This window comes from Ananas comosus, linkage group 4, assembly GCF_001540865.1.
Source record: "Ananas comosus cultivar F153 linkage group 4, ASM154086v1, whole genome shotgun sequence".
Classification (NCBI taxonomy): Eukaryota; Viridiplantae; Streptophyta; class Magnoliopsida; order Poales; family Bromeliaceae; genus Ananas; species Ananas comosus.
In genome coordinates, this window is record NC_033624.1 from 9,293,620 (window position 1) to 9,308,937 (window position 15,318).

The 15,318-nt window shown below is 37.3% G+C and overlaps 1 protein-coding gene across 1 annotated transcript; it reads right to left on the reverse strand.

Annotated features, from left to right (window-relative positions):
- On the reverse strand, positions 1,385–14,393 carry LOC109708615 (peptide methionine sulfoxide reductase B5-like). The gene is made up of 3 exons (XM_020230423.1): positions 13,924–14,393; positions 1,727–1,883; positions 1,385–1,630 (listed from the first exon to the last, which is right to left on the reverse strand). The coding sequence occupies exons 1-3, from the start codon at positions 14,280–14,282 to the stop codon at positions 1,481–1,483; spliced, it is 666 nt and encodes a 221-aa protein (XP_020086012.1). The 5' UTR covers positions 14,283–14,393; the 3' UTR covers positions 1,385–1,480.

Sequence of the window (15,318 nt, forward strand, 5' to 3'; positions counted from 1 at the left end):
GAATTAGGCTTAGTGTTTTCTCATTATAAATATACATATTAAAATTAATTAATACAAGAGAAATAGAAAACCCTAGCCATCAATCCTTCCTCTTTCCCTTAAATCTTTCACAATTAATCCATCGGTTTCGATCTTTAAAGAGTTGCTAGCACATCTAGAAGATTGATTCATCTTCCTCAAATCGATTGAAGAGTTAATTCGTGATCGGATCACGGATCGAAACAGTCGTCTAATTCGATCAAGGGCGTGATTTCGTGTGGATGCGAGTAGAGGTTGGGCTCGTGCCCGGCTAAGCGAGGATGAACAATTTTTACCAATGATTGTCGACTTCGCGGTGATCTCGACCTGCGCAAGGTGAAAAACTAGATCCTATTTGATTAGATCAATTAGATCAATTATTAAGGATCTAAAGTGAACACGAGGTGATCTTTGATTTTAGAAAATTTTAATTGTGTTATTTTCTTCCGCTACATACACATGATTTTCTTACATTCAAAATGTATAAAACTTACCTTAACATCGTCCATTTGGATTTAACTACCTAATCTTTCAAAATTTTTACTTAAAAATTTTTGAATTAACGATCCGACCTTCTTAATCATTTGACTTAAGCCAATTAGTGACTATTTAACTTTAAAAATTTGAATAGATCATTTATCTCTTCATAGTATTTTTTATGTAACTTACGTAACAATAGATTTATTAAAATAAATAATTAACTTAAATTTTGTACCCGAAGAGCTATTAGATCACTTCAATTCAATCAAACAAATTGAAAGATTAGACACTAAAATCAAAATTTTCAAAGATTATGCAGCGGAATCAAAATGGGCTATGATTCCAGTATGTTTTATACATTTTTACCCAAACCCCATACTATTTATTATCTTATTGTATCGAAGTACTGCAAAAGAAAAGAATGAAGGCTGCATGTGTCATCTATATCTTTACCTCTATACCTCTATACATTATTTCTCCTAAAGTTACCACATTGCAATTTTTTCTTTATTGTTGAGTGTGGGCTCCATCCTGAACCAGCTCCGGTACTTTCTCTTCCTCTTTATTCAGCTGTTACCTTCGTTCATCAGCAAGATAAATCTCATCCCTTAACATTATTTTTTTCATCAACGTTTCCTTTTTTTTTGTCCATGTTTTCTATTTTTTTCGATTATCTATCCATTGTAACGCGTGGGTTACTACACTAGTAGAAACATAATGACCCGAGAGAATGGTGGCTCTTAGCGTTAGGCCATGCTTACTTTTTATTATTATGGGAGAATGAACTTTCACGGTAGTTTTGCATATGAGAATTTGAGTTAGTAAGAATTATTTCACAGTTAGAGAGCTTCAAAATTTGGTTACTTATTGTTATTCATTCTGCAAAAGGAGGCGGCGGAAAATAACTTTATTGACAAGCTTTCACAGTACTTTTCACAGTATTTTTCCATTTTTAACAGAAACAGCCAGAGGGGAAAGCTGTTCAAGAAGCAGAAACAAACTTGAGCGAGATGCTGTTGACACAGTGACGCTCATTTGTAGGCGTTTTGAACCCCTCCCCTTTAAAGACATGACCCAGGTGCCCCCCGCAAGCCGCACATGTGATTTCAGTTCTCATTCCATCAGGATCCGGCTGTACTGACAAATTCATTTCATTAGAACATGCACAAAAGCGCGGCACATTAGATCATATATCCAAAGAAACAGGAAATGCAAGAAAGAAACCCACTGTCCGCTTTATCGCTCCAGGTAGTCCCTCATAGAATGCTGGCCAGCCACATCCGGAGTTGAACTTCGTAGTAGATTTGTAAAGGGGCGTTCCACAACCAGCACATTCGTAAATTCCGTCACCATAGAATTTATCATATTTCCCAGTCCCTGGGTACCTGAACACAAATTATCGCCTCCACGCTCATTTCGCAATCAGAGAAGAGTAACGAGACAGATAATATCAAAGACTATGAGATGAACGGCATATCGAATGAATTAGACAAAGTTGAATGTGAGGAATCTAACGTATAAAAACCTAAGCTTCACTTGTCATGTATTTTCCACAGGGTATTTTGGACTAGGGCTATTTATCATACCACCAACGGCCCAAAGTACATTAGCCGTTCAAATGCAGGCCTTCCACTCCTTTTACTCCACCTGATTTGTAAGTAACAGGTACAACCGATGATTTAAGTGCCCATTAGCATAGGTTGCGCCACCGCAATAAGGAATCGGCATGATACGATCCCCATGCCAATGGCACGGTTCAAAACTTCCTTTTTTCTAAATTTGCAAGTAACTAATCGATAGACTGCAAAAGATTTGATAAAACATATACTATAAGAAATTCCAATACGCTAGTAGTGCCAAAGAAAATAAATATTTCATGCCAAAGTGTGGTAAAAGGTAATTTATCAATGACGCACATTGACGCAGCATGGCATGCACCATACCGTGCCTAGCAAGCGTTCAATACAAATCTCGTACCATGGCACTTAAATTCATAGGTGCAACCACATAAGCATAAAAGAGAATGTGGTGTTAGATGCTTGAGCAAGTCAAGTGTGCAAGATCGGTGTGATTCACGCTGTGTACAAATGGTATTAGCCCCCGAATTACATATCAAGTTGGATCATTAGCTGATTGCCCTGTCCTTACTTCCTCAGCAGCAAGTCGCAGGCCCAACCTCTGCATCAAAGATTTTCTCACAAATCAAAAACTCTCTCCAGAGCTCTCATATCCTAAAAGCTGCTTCTTGTTTGCCTCTGTTGTCCCTTGAAGCCATGGAGATAGATTTAACAGGAATCCCAAGCCTTGCACTTGGAGGGCCAACACAGGACAAATAGCAAGTCAATGAGAACAAACCTCTTTTCTTCAAATTTAATCTTTATTAATTTGATTGCTGGATGGTTCTAACACAAAATGTAAGTGGTTTGAAAATTCTGCTAAAGCCACTCAAATGACAATATAGTGAACTTATAAATATATTCTAGGATTAAGTGAGCTTAAAATCTTCTTCCCTACACCTATTGAGTTTAAACTACATAGGACAATTGGAAAAGTGGACAAGATGTATGAATTCAATGGAAAGAAACTACATAGGGCAATTGGAAAAGTTATAAATTCAACTACATTCACCATATACTAGCTAACAGATATTGGAAATTCAAATTCAATTCCAAATTCCAATCATTTTCTCCAAATGCAGATGTCAGATCCTATAGAGTGGAACAAGCAAATACCATCAGGATACTATGTTCGCAACTCAAAAATATCACCTCAAGAAAGAAAAGAGATCCATAGGAAAAAGAACATTCATAACCAGATATCAAAAACACAAAGAAGCAGAAGCTTAATAGATGGGATATAAGTCAATCTCTTCCTCCCCTTTTAGCTGAAGAACAAGGACGGAATTAATTTAGCAAGAGTACTGCCCTAGACTCATTGGCATTCTGGACAATGCCCAACAACATCATACCCACAACAACCCTCTTGAAGACTATCCCAAGCCTCCCGAGCTTACAACTCCAGAAATAGAGAACCATATAGAAGGAACCTATACTACTGTAAAAAAGATGAGTTATTTTGAACTACATCTTTCCAAATATATCCCTCTCTTTTCTATTTCATCCATTTGATCAAAATATCAAATTCTATCACAGAAATTTACATATCAACTATAACTTCCAATCAAATGCATATGTTTACATATATGTCAAATTTAATTCCACACAGAACCCTAACATAACGCGCTTCTAACTTCCTCTGATTTTCTTATGTTCACAACTAAACCATCCAAGGATTTAAGTGTCGTGACATAGGTTTGTACTGAGAACTTGCCGGTATAGTACGGCATGGTGTGCACCGAGCCATGCTGTTGTTTGCCGATGACACAATACCAGTGTGTCGTCACACTTAGGCATGAAAAAGAAAAAGAAATTTCTTTTTGGCCCCAGTATATTCTAATTTCTCTTATAATATCTTTGTCAAATATCTTGTACTACTAATTTCAAGAAAAAAAGATTTTGAGCTGTGTCACCATTATAGGGGTCGTATTGTGCTAATATCTTGTCAGCCTAAGCGTCAAGGGTATGGACACAAGACACGATGCGATTCAGACACGGTGATTCAGCAGCTCCAAAAAAATTAGGACACGAAAACAACAAGAACACAGCTAATAAAATATACTCTTTTACTACAACAATATATATTAATTATGTAAAAAATATTAATATTGAGAAAATATTACTATATTATGTATAAAAAAATTAACAGAAAGAGGAACCCTAATGTACAATAAATATAACCCTAATTCAAAAAGAAATATAACCCTAATGCAAAAAATATATAACCTTAATTCAGAAAAATATTATAAACCTAATGCAAAATAAAAATAAATAAATAATTAGTTGAAAAGTGAAAACTCTAAATAAAAAATAAAAAATAAAAAATTTTAAAATTCTATTCGAAGTTGTAAGGAGAGGGATAGGGGGAGAAAGAGTACCTTTGAAAAATCCCAAACCATCTAAAAACTCAAGAGAGTGGGAAAAAGAGAGTTTCTGTTAGCGAATAAAAGAATAGAGAAAGAAGAAAGGAGGGGTAGGTGATTTTTTTGGTTTATGTTTTTAAATTTCATAGAAGCTTTTTTTTTCTTTTCTTAAATCGGTCTTGGTAGATCCCGCATGTCGCAACGCCGCGATGGTCGCGAAGTCGCGAAACGTCCATTTTCCCTTTTTTACTGGGACGTGCATCTAATGCATCCTTTACTCTTTTTTTTTTTTTCCTTTTCACACAATGAGCCATGGATGTGCGTCGATCATGCATTCCAAGTCGGACGTGAGTCCAACACGGACATGTGAGATTTTCCCGTCCGTGATACCTCGTTGTCAGCACAGTACGACATAATGGCCATCGCTCATGCTAACGGGCACTTAAATCGTCAAACCTATTTGTTTTTCCTTGCTCTCTTACTAATATGCAAATCCTATAATTTTTTTCTTAGCTTTTTTCCACCTGTATGCATAAGAATGGTCGGATATCAAAAAAATAAGAAACATATATTTATTATAGATTAAGCTACAGTAATATCTTCGTCTTTGACCACAGATTTATCTACAATAATAACTTTAATCTCTTTAATCTATACAAAGAATAAAAATATATTTGACAATAGATTTTTTTTTACATATAAAACAACTTGCATAGACATATTTAATACATCGATTATAAATATTGACCATAGATTTCTTCACTTTATTTATATTCCAACTCTCTCTCCTAATAACCTCTAATCACGTATACCCCAGTTTCAACAGAACTCCCCTCTCTCTCCACCGAACCCCATACTCCTCTCTCACTCACAATTTCTCGTTCAATATTCATTTTTTTCTTACTTGCTTTTATATTCTCTCTATACTTTAGCATGACACCGCTGCTGACTTGTTTCATTTAGCCCTTATTTTTTTGCATGATGCGGCCACTACCTACTTTTGCATAATGTCACCACTACCTACTTTTGCATAATGCGGCCACCGTCGACATTTTCAATCTCATCTGGGCAAGATTACAAATATAAAAAATAAATTACAGATAAGGTTCATATTTACTCTCTACCTCTTACTTCTAATAGTTCAATTAATCCTCTCCCTAACTCCTCTTTTATTTATTTCTTCTCTATAGAACCACTAACTTTGCTGACAACGTGATCCATTTATTCATGAACTATCCCCAACCACTAACATTTCAGCGACAAAATGGTGCAACAACATATCCCTTTTGCGAGATTCGTTTATGCGACCAAAATCCTAAAAATTCAACTAAGGTTAGATTGGTGCCATTAATATCTCCCAGCAACAACTTTCCGTCAGATTTAAACCCTAAGGCTCTGTTTGGCAATGGAATTATGTCACACAGGATAAATTTTTTTATCCTTGGTATATCTCAATATTCTAGAATAGAGAGGAATAACAATAATTTTTTGTTTGGATTTATATTAATTTATACTAGGGTATAAGCAATATGATGTTTGGTTAATTTCTTGAAAGAAGAGAAGAATAGTGAAAAAAGTTAAATGAATTCTTTTAAATGCCAATTTTACCTTTATGAATGTCTCACATTCATAGCATATGTTATAGAATATAAATATATTTTCAATAATTGTACAAAGTAATTTATTAATTAATCAACATGATTAAGAAATAATCTTCATTATATATACACTATCAAGTATTATTACAGTAATTAAATTTATACTAATAATATATATATTAGTAAACACTATATATAGAAATCGGATAGGAGGATGGAGTAAAGTGGGGGTGCGGGGGTCGAGGCGTCATAAATAGAGGGTGCATGGGTCGAGGCATCATAAAAAGTAGGAAAAAAAACTACTTATTCATTGCCCCACCCTTGAATTCATGAGGGATGAATTTTATTCTACGGGTGGGGGAGAATATAATTAACGGGTTATTCCAAGATCAACTAGAATAACCCGCTTTGACTAGAATAAATTATCCATGGCAAATTTTATTTTGTTTGGAAGAATAATAAGGATAAAAAGTGTTATTCTTCATATATTCCGTTACCAAACGGAGCCTAAGAATATATCCAATGGAAAAAATGTTGTTGCATGCACGACCTTATTTAGCTATTCAAAAAGATGGCATCCATCGCAAAAATCGTACAATTGTCTACAACGATTTTTGTGTATCTCGCGACACCAAACATTTGAGAGTTTAACTCCCTTGACCAATGTATGAGATGCGCTAATTGAAGATAGCCATTTGCTTCCACACTTTTCAGTTCATACTAAAAGGAATTATTCCATCTATTAAAGGCTAATAGCAATTTTATAAAAAGTTAACTAACTTGTATAACTGAAATAATAAAGATAAAAAGTCAAAGGCCCTATTCTTTATAGACCTAGTGTTGATGACGTCTCCCTACACTTTTACTATAATATATATTGCATACACCAAACAAACTACTCACCATCTATGAAACTATATTATTCCTCAACTCCTTAAACTCATGGCTGTACTCCGTTTCATTAGGCCCGTGGGTCCCACGCCCATTTAACGCTCGGGCCCATCACTAATCAACCCTGGCTCGTGGGTCCCACGCTCATTTAACACTCGGGCCCATCATCAATCAACCCTGGCTCGTGGGTCCCGCTTCCATCGAGTGGAATTGGGAATTATTCCTCAACTCCTTAAACATGTGGTCGTGCTCCGTTTCATTAGAGCCGTGGTTCCCACGCCGATTTAATCTCGAGCCCACCATCAATCAACGCTTGGCTCATGGGTCCTGCTTCCATTGATTACAGGGTTCCAACCTCCACTCAATGGATGTGCTTCGGTTCCTCCCCCACCTCCACTCTAGCTACCGATTCATCTCCGCAAGCTCTATTGTCGTCCCCTCTCTCACCTCGACACTACGTCACCTAGGCTCATCTTGGGGTCGTTGGCCCATATTGAATCATTGCTTCCCTATTGTAATCGATGTCCTCCATTGTATTGTCGTCACCTCCTATCTCCGCCTTCTCCCATAGCTCAGCTTCTCCGATATTGTCTAGTCAATGTACAGTCGCCGCAGTACCCTTTTTTGTAATGTTGGCTTTTGATTTTTGTTGTGTACCTTATTAATGAGCATGCTATCCATCCTCGAGTTCGGCAGCGCTCTCTCCTTCCCCTCTGCTGTATCTGCATCATATCACTCCTCTGGACTGGCACTGCCGTCTTTCATGTTTGCGGTTATATAAGGGATCCCTCCATCTTTGCTGCCCCACCAGCATCTGTTTCACTTCCTGCTTCATCCCGACCCACACTGTTACGCTGCTTCATATGCTTGGCTCCACCTACGGCTTCTTTTGCTTTGGTTTGGTCCAACGATGCTCCTGCTATATGTTTCTGCCCACTACTTGTGGTGGACCTTTTTCTTCTACTTTGTTGATCCTTTTTTGTGACACCCATTAGTCCCACATCGGATGGAAATGGAGTTGTCATTGGATATCTAAGAGGACTCCGCCCTAGTAATAATAATTGGGCTTAAGCATTTTGAGCCCGTGGTTTTGGCCCAACTAATTATTATTGCTAGCAAGGTCGGGTCGTTACATTTGGCATCAGAGTCGATTCACCAACCGGAAGTGTAAGATGAGTCTTGGCTGAACCAGGGTCGAAATAACAGACTAAGTCAAGGTTGGTGAATGACAGGCTAAGTCAGGGTCGGTGAATGACAGGCTAAGTCATGGTCAGAATGACAAGGCTAGCGAGACGAGTCTCACATTGCCTGGTGATCTTGGGTTGTGTGTGTGCTTAGGGCTGACGAGAACCTCAGGACCTAAACGGAGAGAGTATGTAACACCCCATTAGTCCCACATCAAATAGAAATGGAGTTGTCATTGGATATATAAGAGGACTCCACCCTAGTAATAATAATTGGGCTTAAGCATTTTAACCCAACGAGTTATTATTCCTAGTAGTCGGATCGTTACACTTTTATTGCCAGGTGTTGAAAGAGCCTTCGTCAACCTCTTCAACGTTCGTGCTCGTAGAGGGAGGAGTTCCGATCGTACCTTATCGTGGTGTTTCCGGTTAATCCCGCACGAATAACAGGAATACGCCTTAGGGCAGTGCTACGCAGGCTTCCGGATCAGTTATTTTTGGCTTCCTTATTCAGCAACTTTTTTTGGATTTTAGCACTCACTTGTAAGTTGATTTTATTAATTTTTATCACAAAATTAGTAAGATAATTAATCAGAATCAGATTTTTAGTGCAGTTTTCCTGACAATCTAAGACATATTTCTTCCGATTAGATTGTGATTAAAAATCTAACAAGTGCTAATTGGAAGGGGAAATAGAAAAATTCCATACTGTATATAATTTTGTTGACATCTTATTTGTATGATTGACATACAAATTTAAATAAATTGGGATTAGCATTTTAATATCTAATTGCATATAGTTTACTTGCAAAAAAAATTTCATATTTTATTTGCTTTCTACTGTTATTTAAAAAAAATTATTGCAATTAATATATATATATATATATAATATATATATATATATATATATATATATATATATATATAGAGAGAGAGAGAGAGAGAGAGAGAGAGAGAGAGAGAGAGAGTAGGTCTTGTGTGCTATTAGGAACACGGAGGCCTCCGTGCACCTAAGCCGTTTTCGATGATGGAGCTTCCGAATCGACGATCGGCTCCGTTAGGCTTGATCTAGCGTATTTAAAGTATCTAGAAAATAAATTTTGTAATTTTTCGATATCATTTACCTAGCGAGCGAAAGGGATCAAAATCAACCATTTTTAATGGTTGATGTTTACCGTTTGCAAGTTTAACGGTTTAGAAGCATCCAAATCAAATAAATTTTGATAGAAAATTCTTTATACTATCTACAGAAAGATCAATATCTCTGATTGAAAATTTTAGTACTATATCAACACTTTTTGTGAGATTTTTATTTTCAGCCGTTGATTTTGAACTCTTTCAATCACTAGGTAAATGATATCGAAAAATCGCAAAATTTATTTTCTAGATACTTCAAATACGCTAGATCAAGTCTAACGGAACCGATCGTCGATTCGGAAGCTCCATCATTGAAAACGGCTTAGGAGCACGAAGGGCTCCGTGCTCCTAATAGCATACAAGAATCTGTAGACTGTAGGTCTTGTGTGCTATTAGGAGCACAGAGCCCTTCATGCTCCTAAGCCGTTTTCGATGATGGAGCTTCCGAATCGACGATCGGCTCCGTTAGACTTGATCTAGCGTATTTGACGTATCTAGAAAATAAATTTTGCGATTTTTCGATATCATTTATTCAAAATCAACAGTTGAAAATAAAAATGTCACAAAAAGTGGTGATATAGCACTAAAATTTTCGATCAGAGACATTAATCTTGCTGTAAATAGTATAAAGAATTTTATAGCAAAATTTCATTTGATTTAAATACTTCTACACCGTTAAACTTGCAAACGGTATACATCAACCATTAAAAATGGTTGATTTTAAACCCTTTCGATCGCTAGGTAAATGATATCAAAAAATCACAAAATTTATTTTCTAGATACTTCAAATATGCTAGATCAAGTCTAACGGAGCCGATCGTCGATTCGGAAGCTCCATCATCGAAAATGGCTTAGGAGCACGGAAGTCCTAATAGCACACAAGACTTACTCTATATATTAACAATTTTTTAATCAATTTCTCTACAAAACTCTTTTTTGTTTACAATGTGAAGGGGTTTTGTTTCCGAAATCTCTAATGGTGGATGTTTAAAATTTTTTGTAGGATTCGAGTTTTTTAATGAAAATTTTTGTGAAGAAGGGTTTGCTGGGCTCAAAATAATTTTCTTTCCATTGTGAGCAGAAACATAGGTATTGGGTCGTCCATAGTGAATGACAGACATATCATATAGCCATGGTCTTCCTAAAAGAACATGAGCGACGTCCATAGGAAGGACATCGCACCAAATCTGGTCGAAGTAGGTGGCAAAATGATGTGGAACCAAGCAACGCCATTTTACCAACATAGTGGTCTTGTCTACCCACGCAACACAATAAGGGTTAGGGCGAGGCTCTGTTTTCAAGTTTAAACGACCTACAACGGCTTCTGATATTACATTAATGCAAGTACCACCATCAATGATAACCTTGCAACTCTTGTCTCCACATTTCGTATAGGTGTGAAATACGGAAGTGCTCCTCCAATCATTCTCTTTCCTAGGTCGGGTCAAAATACAACGCATGACTTGTAAGGTGACGTTTTCTTCAAACTCCTCATTCGATTCCAACACCTCTTCATCACTAAGAATTTCATCGGTTGTGTGTGCGACTTCCTAAGTTTTCCAACTCATCGCTATCCGGCTGAACAAACATGTTCCGTTTGGAGCATTCATAAGCGTAATGACCCATCCGACGACAGTTATAACACCTACCCTGTATGTTCCCTTGTTTAGTGCCGTTTATAGCTAAACCCTTGCCTTTAGAATCGGAATTTTGATGATTTTGAAAATTATTCGCTTTAGTAACATTTGGATTTGCGTTAGGCGTATTGAATTTTCCAACAAATCGTCGAGCTAGTGTTTTTAAATATTTCTCATATATTAAGGCGAGTTGAAAAGCTTGCTCAACCGTTGCGGCCCTGTGCGGCACAATTTCGCGCTGTAACTCCTCGCGCAACCCGTGGCAGAATTGCGAGACAGTCTATTCCTCTTCTTCTTGAATATCGCAACAGACGTTCATCTCGTCAAACTTGCCCATATAATCAGCAGCTGACAGAGAACCTTGCCACACAGTGTTCAATTGATCGTACAATTGCTCTTTGTATGTAGATGGCAAGTACTTCTCTCTCAGTTTAGCCTTCATCTCTGCCCACAAAGTGATGAGCTCCTGACCAATCCACTCGAAGTGTCTTTCAACACCAATCCAATATTGCTTGGCGTCGCCGATGAGTTTCATTTTAGCAAAACGAACTCGTCGACTATCAGACATTTCAGATCAGTAGAAGTACGGGTCTATGTTGACGAGCTAGTCTGTGAATAATTTCATATCAAGTTTTTCGTCAAAAATGGGTGCATCAATTTTAACCCTTTTTATGATGTCATCTTGAAAATTAAAATTTTCGTTTCCTTGGAAAAGAGGATTGAGTCTCGGGGGCATTTGTTCAAAGACATTTCAAACATTGATATCACGTGGTTGTGCAGTGTGTGCAACAGATCCCTATTGTTCTACTCCTATAACATCATTGTTTTGTGTTGTGACCCTATCAGGATTCGTTTCCAGCCTTCCAGGTTGGTAACACGGTTCCCTATGTCGTCTAGTTTGGCGTTCAGAACGGCTAATTGCTATAAAATTTGTTCCATTGTTGCAAGGTCTGAGGACATCGGTGCAGTTTGATAAATCCTACCACTTCTAAGGTTCAGTCATTAACTTAGTGCTCTGATACCAAATCTGATGTAGGATGAATGTAAACATGAAATATTTGTCTTGAAGCCGAGTGGCTCAAGAACCTATTGTCATCAATTCCTTTGATTACTTCTCCTATTCCACCTATTTCTATTCAGTGTAACTCTCGAGCTGCAATTGATTTTTGTAAAATGAAATTAGTGAATTCTAAGGCTAATAGACATATTAAATTGAGGCAGAAGTCTGTTAGATGACTAACTTCTCATGATGTTATTTCTTTGAGCTTTATCAGAACAGAATCTTGCAGATTGTTTGACAAAAGGCGCATAAAGGACTATTAAGTCCTAGAGTCATCGAGAGGGATGGGACTTTGCCAATAAAGGGCCTTCCTGCAGTGAAAATCCAATCTTTGTGATAGGAGACCCTTTGAAAAAGGTTCAATGTGGTAAAAACAAGTTGTGTCAGGTTAGCTAAAGAGCATTTCTACAATCTATATAAAAAAGGAGCTTTAGCTCCAATCCCATCCTTATGGTGAGTAATACTCCATGTAGTGGTTGAGATTGAGCTTGTAGCTCTTAATTGGATCTAAGGCGGTAATTTCTGCGAGATATGACTCTACACACATCTCTAGAGGAAACCACCAATATGAGAGTATCCGTATATGACCACGGCTATGAGATATGGGCTATCTGTAGAAACTCTTATGTAAAATCAAGATATTGTCTATGGCCTTCAACGCACCGACCCACGACGGAGAATTTTATACTATGTGTGTGGTAGTTGAAGTTAAGGTCAATGGAATGTAGTTCAAGACCTGATTCACTCCGATTCCTTTTGATGAAAACTGCTAACACTAAGTGTAGTTAAGTCTTTTAAAGACACCTCGCCTATTACATAATATAAACACATGATGATTTATTTATTTATTTATTTTGTGTTTAATTTTTATTTCAAAGATTTTGAATTTTGTGAGGGATTGTTCTTAAAAAATTCAATATCCCCTAATTTTCATTATCATTTTATTTAATTTATTTTATTAATTTTGTTTATTTATTATTATTATCTATTTTATTTATATATTTATTTAACGTTGCTTTTCGCGCAAACGTTGCGGCTTCTGCTCCATATGTGCCCGCTCCATGAGAGCACGCACAAGCGCCTTTTGCGCACCGACTACCAACGTTCCATGTGGAACGTTGGGAGCAATGTTTTAATTTCATCCAGTATATGTATACAAGATGAACTCTTGGTTTTTCAATTCTTATATGACAGAGTCCCTTTAAAGGAAAAATTTTTTTTTGGAGAGTTGACTATTCTAATATTTTCTTCTACTTCGTTTGATCCTTTTATCGCCAGGTGTTGAAAGAATCTTCGTCAACCTCTCCCACGTTCGTGCTCGTAGGGGGAGGAGTTCCGGTCGTACCTTAGGGCGGTGTTTCTAGTTAATCCCTCACAAAAGACAAGAATACACTATAGGGCACTACTACGCACGCTTCCAAATCAATTATTTTTGGCTTCCTTTTTTAGCACCTTTTTATGGATTTAAGCGCTCACTTGTAAGTTGATTTTATTAATTTTCATCACAAAATTAGTTGGATAATTAATCCCAATTGGATTTTTAGTGAGGTTTTCCGAACAGCTACTTTGTTCTTCGTCTTCTTTCACAGAGTCATCAATTCACAAAATATTCATAACTATAAATTTATTAAAGTAATCGATAGCTTAAATTTTATATCCGAAGAGTCATCAATCCACTTAAATCAAATAAATTGAAAGGATGGATACTAAAATTAAAATTTTAAAAGATTAGATAGCAGAATCAAAATGTTCTATAGTTCCGGCAAGTTTTATACATTTTTACCTACAAATATCCCAAGTAATGAATTGCACATAGAATTACCGTGTGTTTTGCGTTAAAAGAAAATGATAATAATAGTAATTATTAAGCCTGAAAAAAAAAATGTCGACAAGAAGAATAGAAAATAGAGGAAAAGAGCAAGAAGGCAATTGGCCTTACTCGGTGCCCTTGAGGCGAAGGATGCGGAACTGCTCGGGCGAGAGGATGGCTCTCCACTCCTCCTCGGATTTCTGAACTGAGCCCGGCGGCGACGACGACGACGACGACGACGACGACGATGACATGGACACGACCATCACCCTCCTGCTGCTCGGAGGAGAGAAGCCCCCCACTTTTCTCCCAAGCCCACAATAATGGAGAGAGGAGCTGAACTTGGAGGAGGAAGAGGAGGAGGAACGGGCGGCGTTTGTGACGGATTTGGGGAGGATTTGGAGGGAAGTGGCACGGAGAGAGTGGGCTGCGACGGGGCTGGCAGCGGGGCGGGGCGCCGCCATCCTCGACAGTTGGTGGACTGCCATCCTCTGCCCTTCTTGTTAACTCGCCCGTTCCTCTTCGTTCGTCTATTTCCCACGGACCGCTCTTATTCGGATGCAGCCCCGACTCCCGAATTGCATGGTTCAAAATAACGCCCGTCATCGCTCGAGCGAGAAGAGCGATTTTCCCGATGTGGGCATATCCAATGTATCTATCGGCTTTAATCGGCCTAGATTTCGAGAAAGTAATTTTCACATGGATTAATTTTAGTTTCGATAATTAAGCTTGATTAAAAGTTGTAGAGTGTTTATTTAAGGCTAGCAGAAAAAATAATTTTTTTGAAGTTGTTTTATTAATCTGCTTTAACAGAAAAATTTTTCTATTTGCAAATAATAATTTTTGTAGCTGAATTTTATTTTAAAATTTGAGTTCAATATCTGAATTTGATTCTAAAAATTTTAAATTTTAAATCAAAAGTGGAATTTTAAATTTGATATTTAAATTTAAATTTTAAATTTTAAAATTTAAAGTTTAATATGTAGAATTTAAAAATTTTAATTTTAATTTTAATATGCAGAATTCACAAATTTTAAATTTTAAAGTTTAAATCTAAAATTAAATTTTAAGTGGCTATTTAAGGCCTGTTTGATCTAACTATGTGGAAATAGTGTGGTTGAAAAAAATACTGTTCGAAATAGTGAAGGTGCTTTTAAAAAAAACTATATAATAGTGTTGATGGCCGAATTTCCTAATACTTTGACCCTCCTCGGGAAGCGTGTCGAAGTGGAAATCGGCTACTGATCGTGACCCTCGAAGTTTGCGCCCACGACGGGTCAAGCGATTCGACCGATGAGGGATCAGATCGGCCGGGTCCGAAAACCTCCTTAAGTAAATTCGCTTCGGCAAAATGAGCCGAATGAACAGGTGGGGCCTATATTTCGGCTGAGAGATGAACCGAATAGTCAGGACAAAAACGAGATCTGGTCGGCCTGAGGAGCCGAAAACGACTTTTCTATTAATAAGAAGGGAGTGATGCCCGGAGGGCAGACAGACTCCGAAGTGTACAAGGGAGTGATGCCC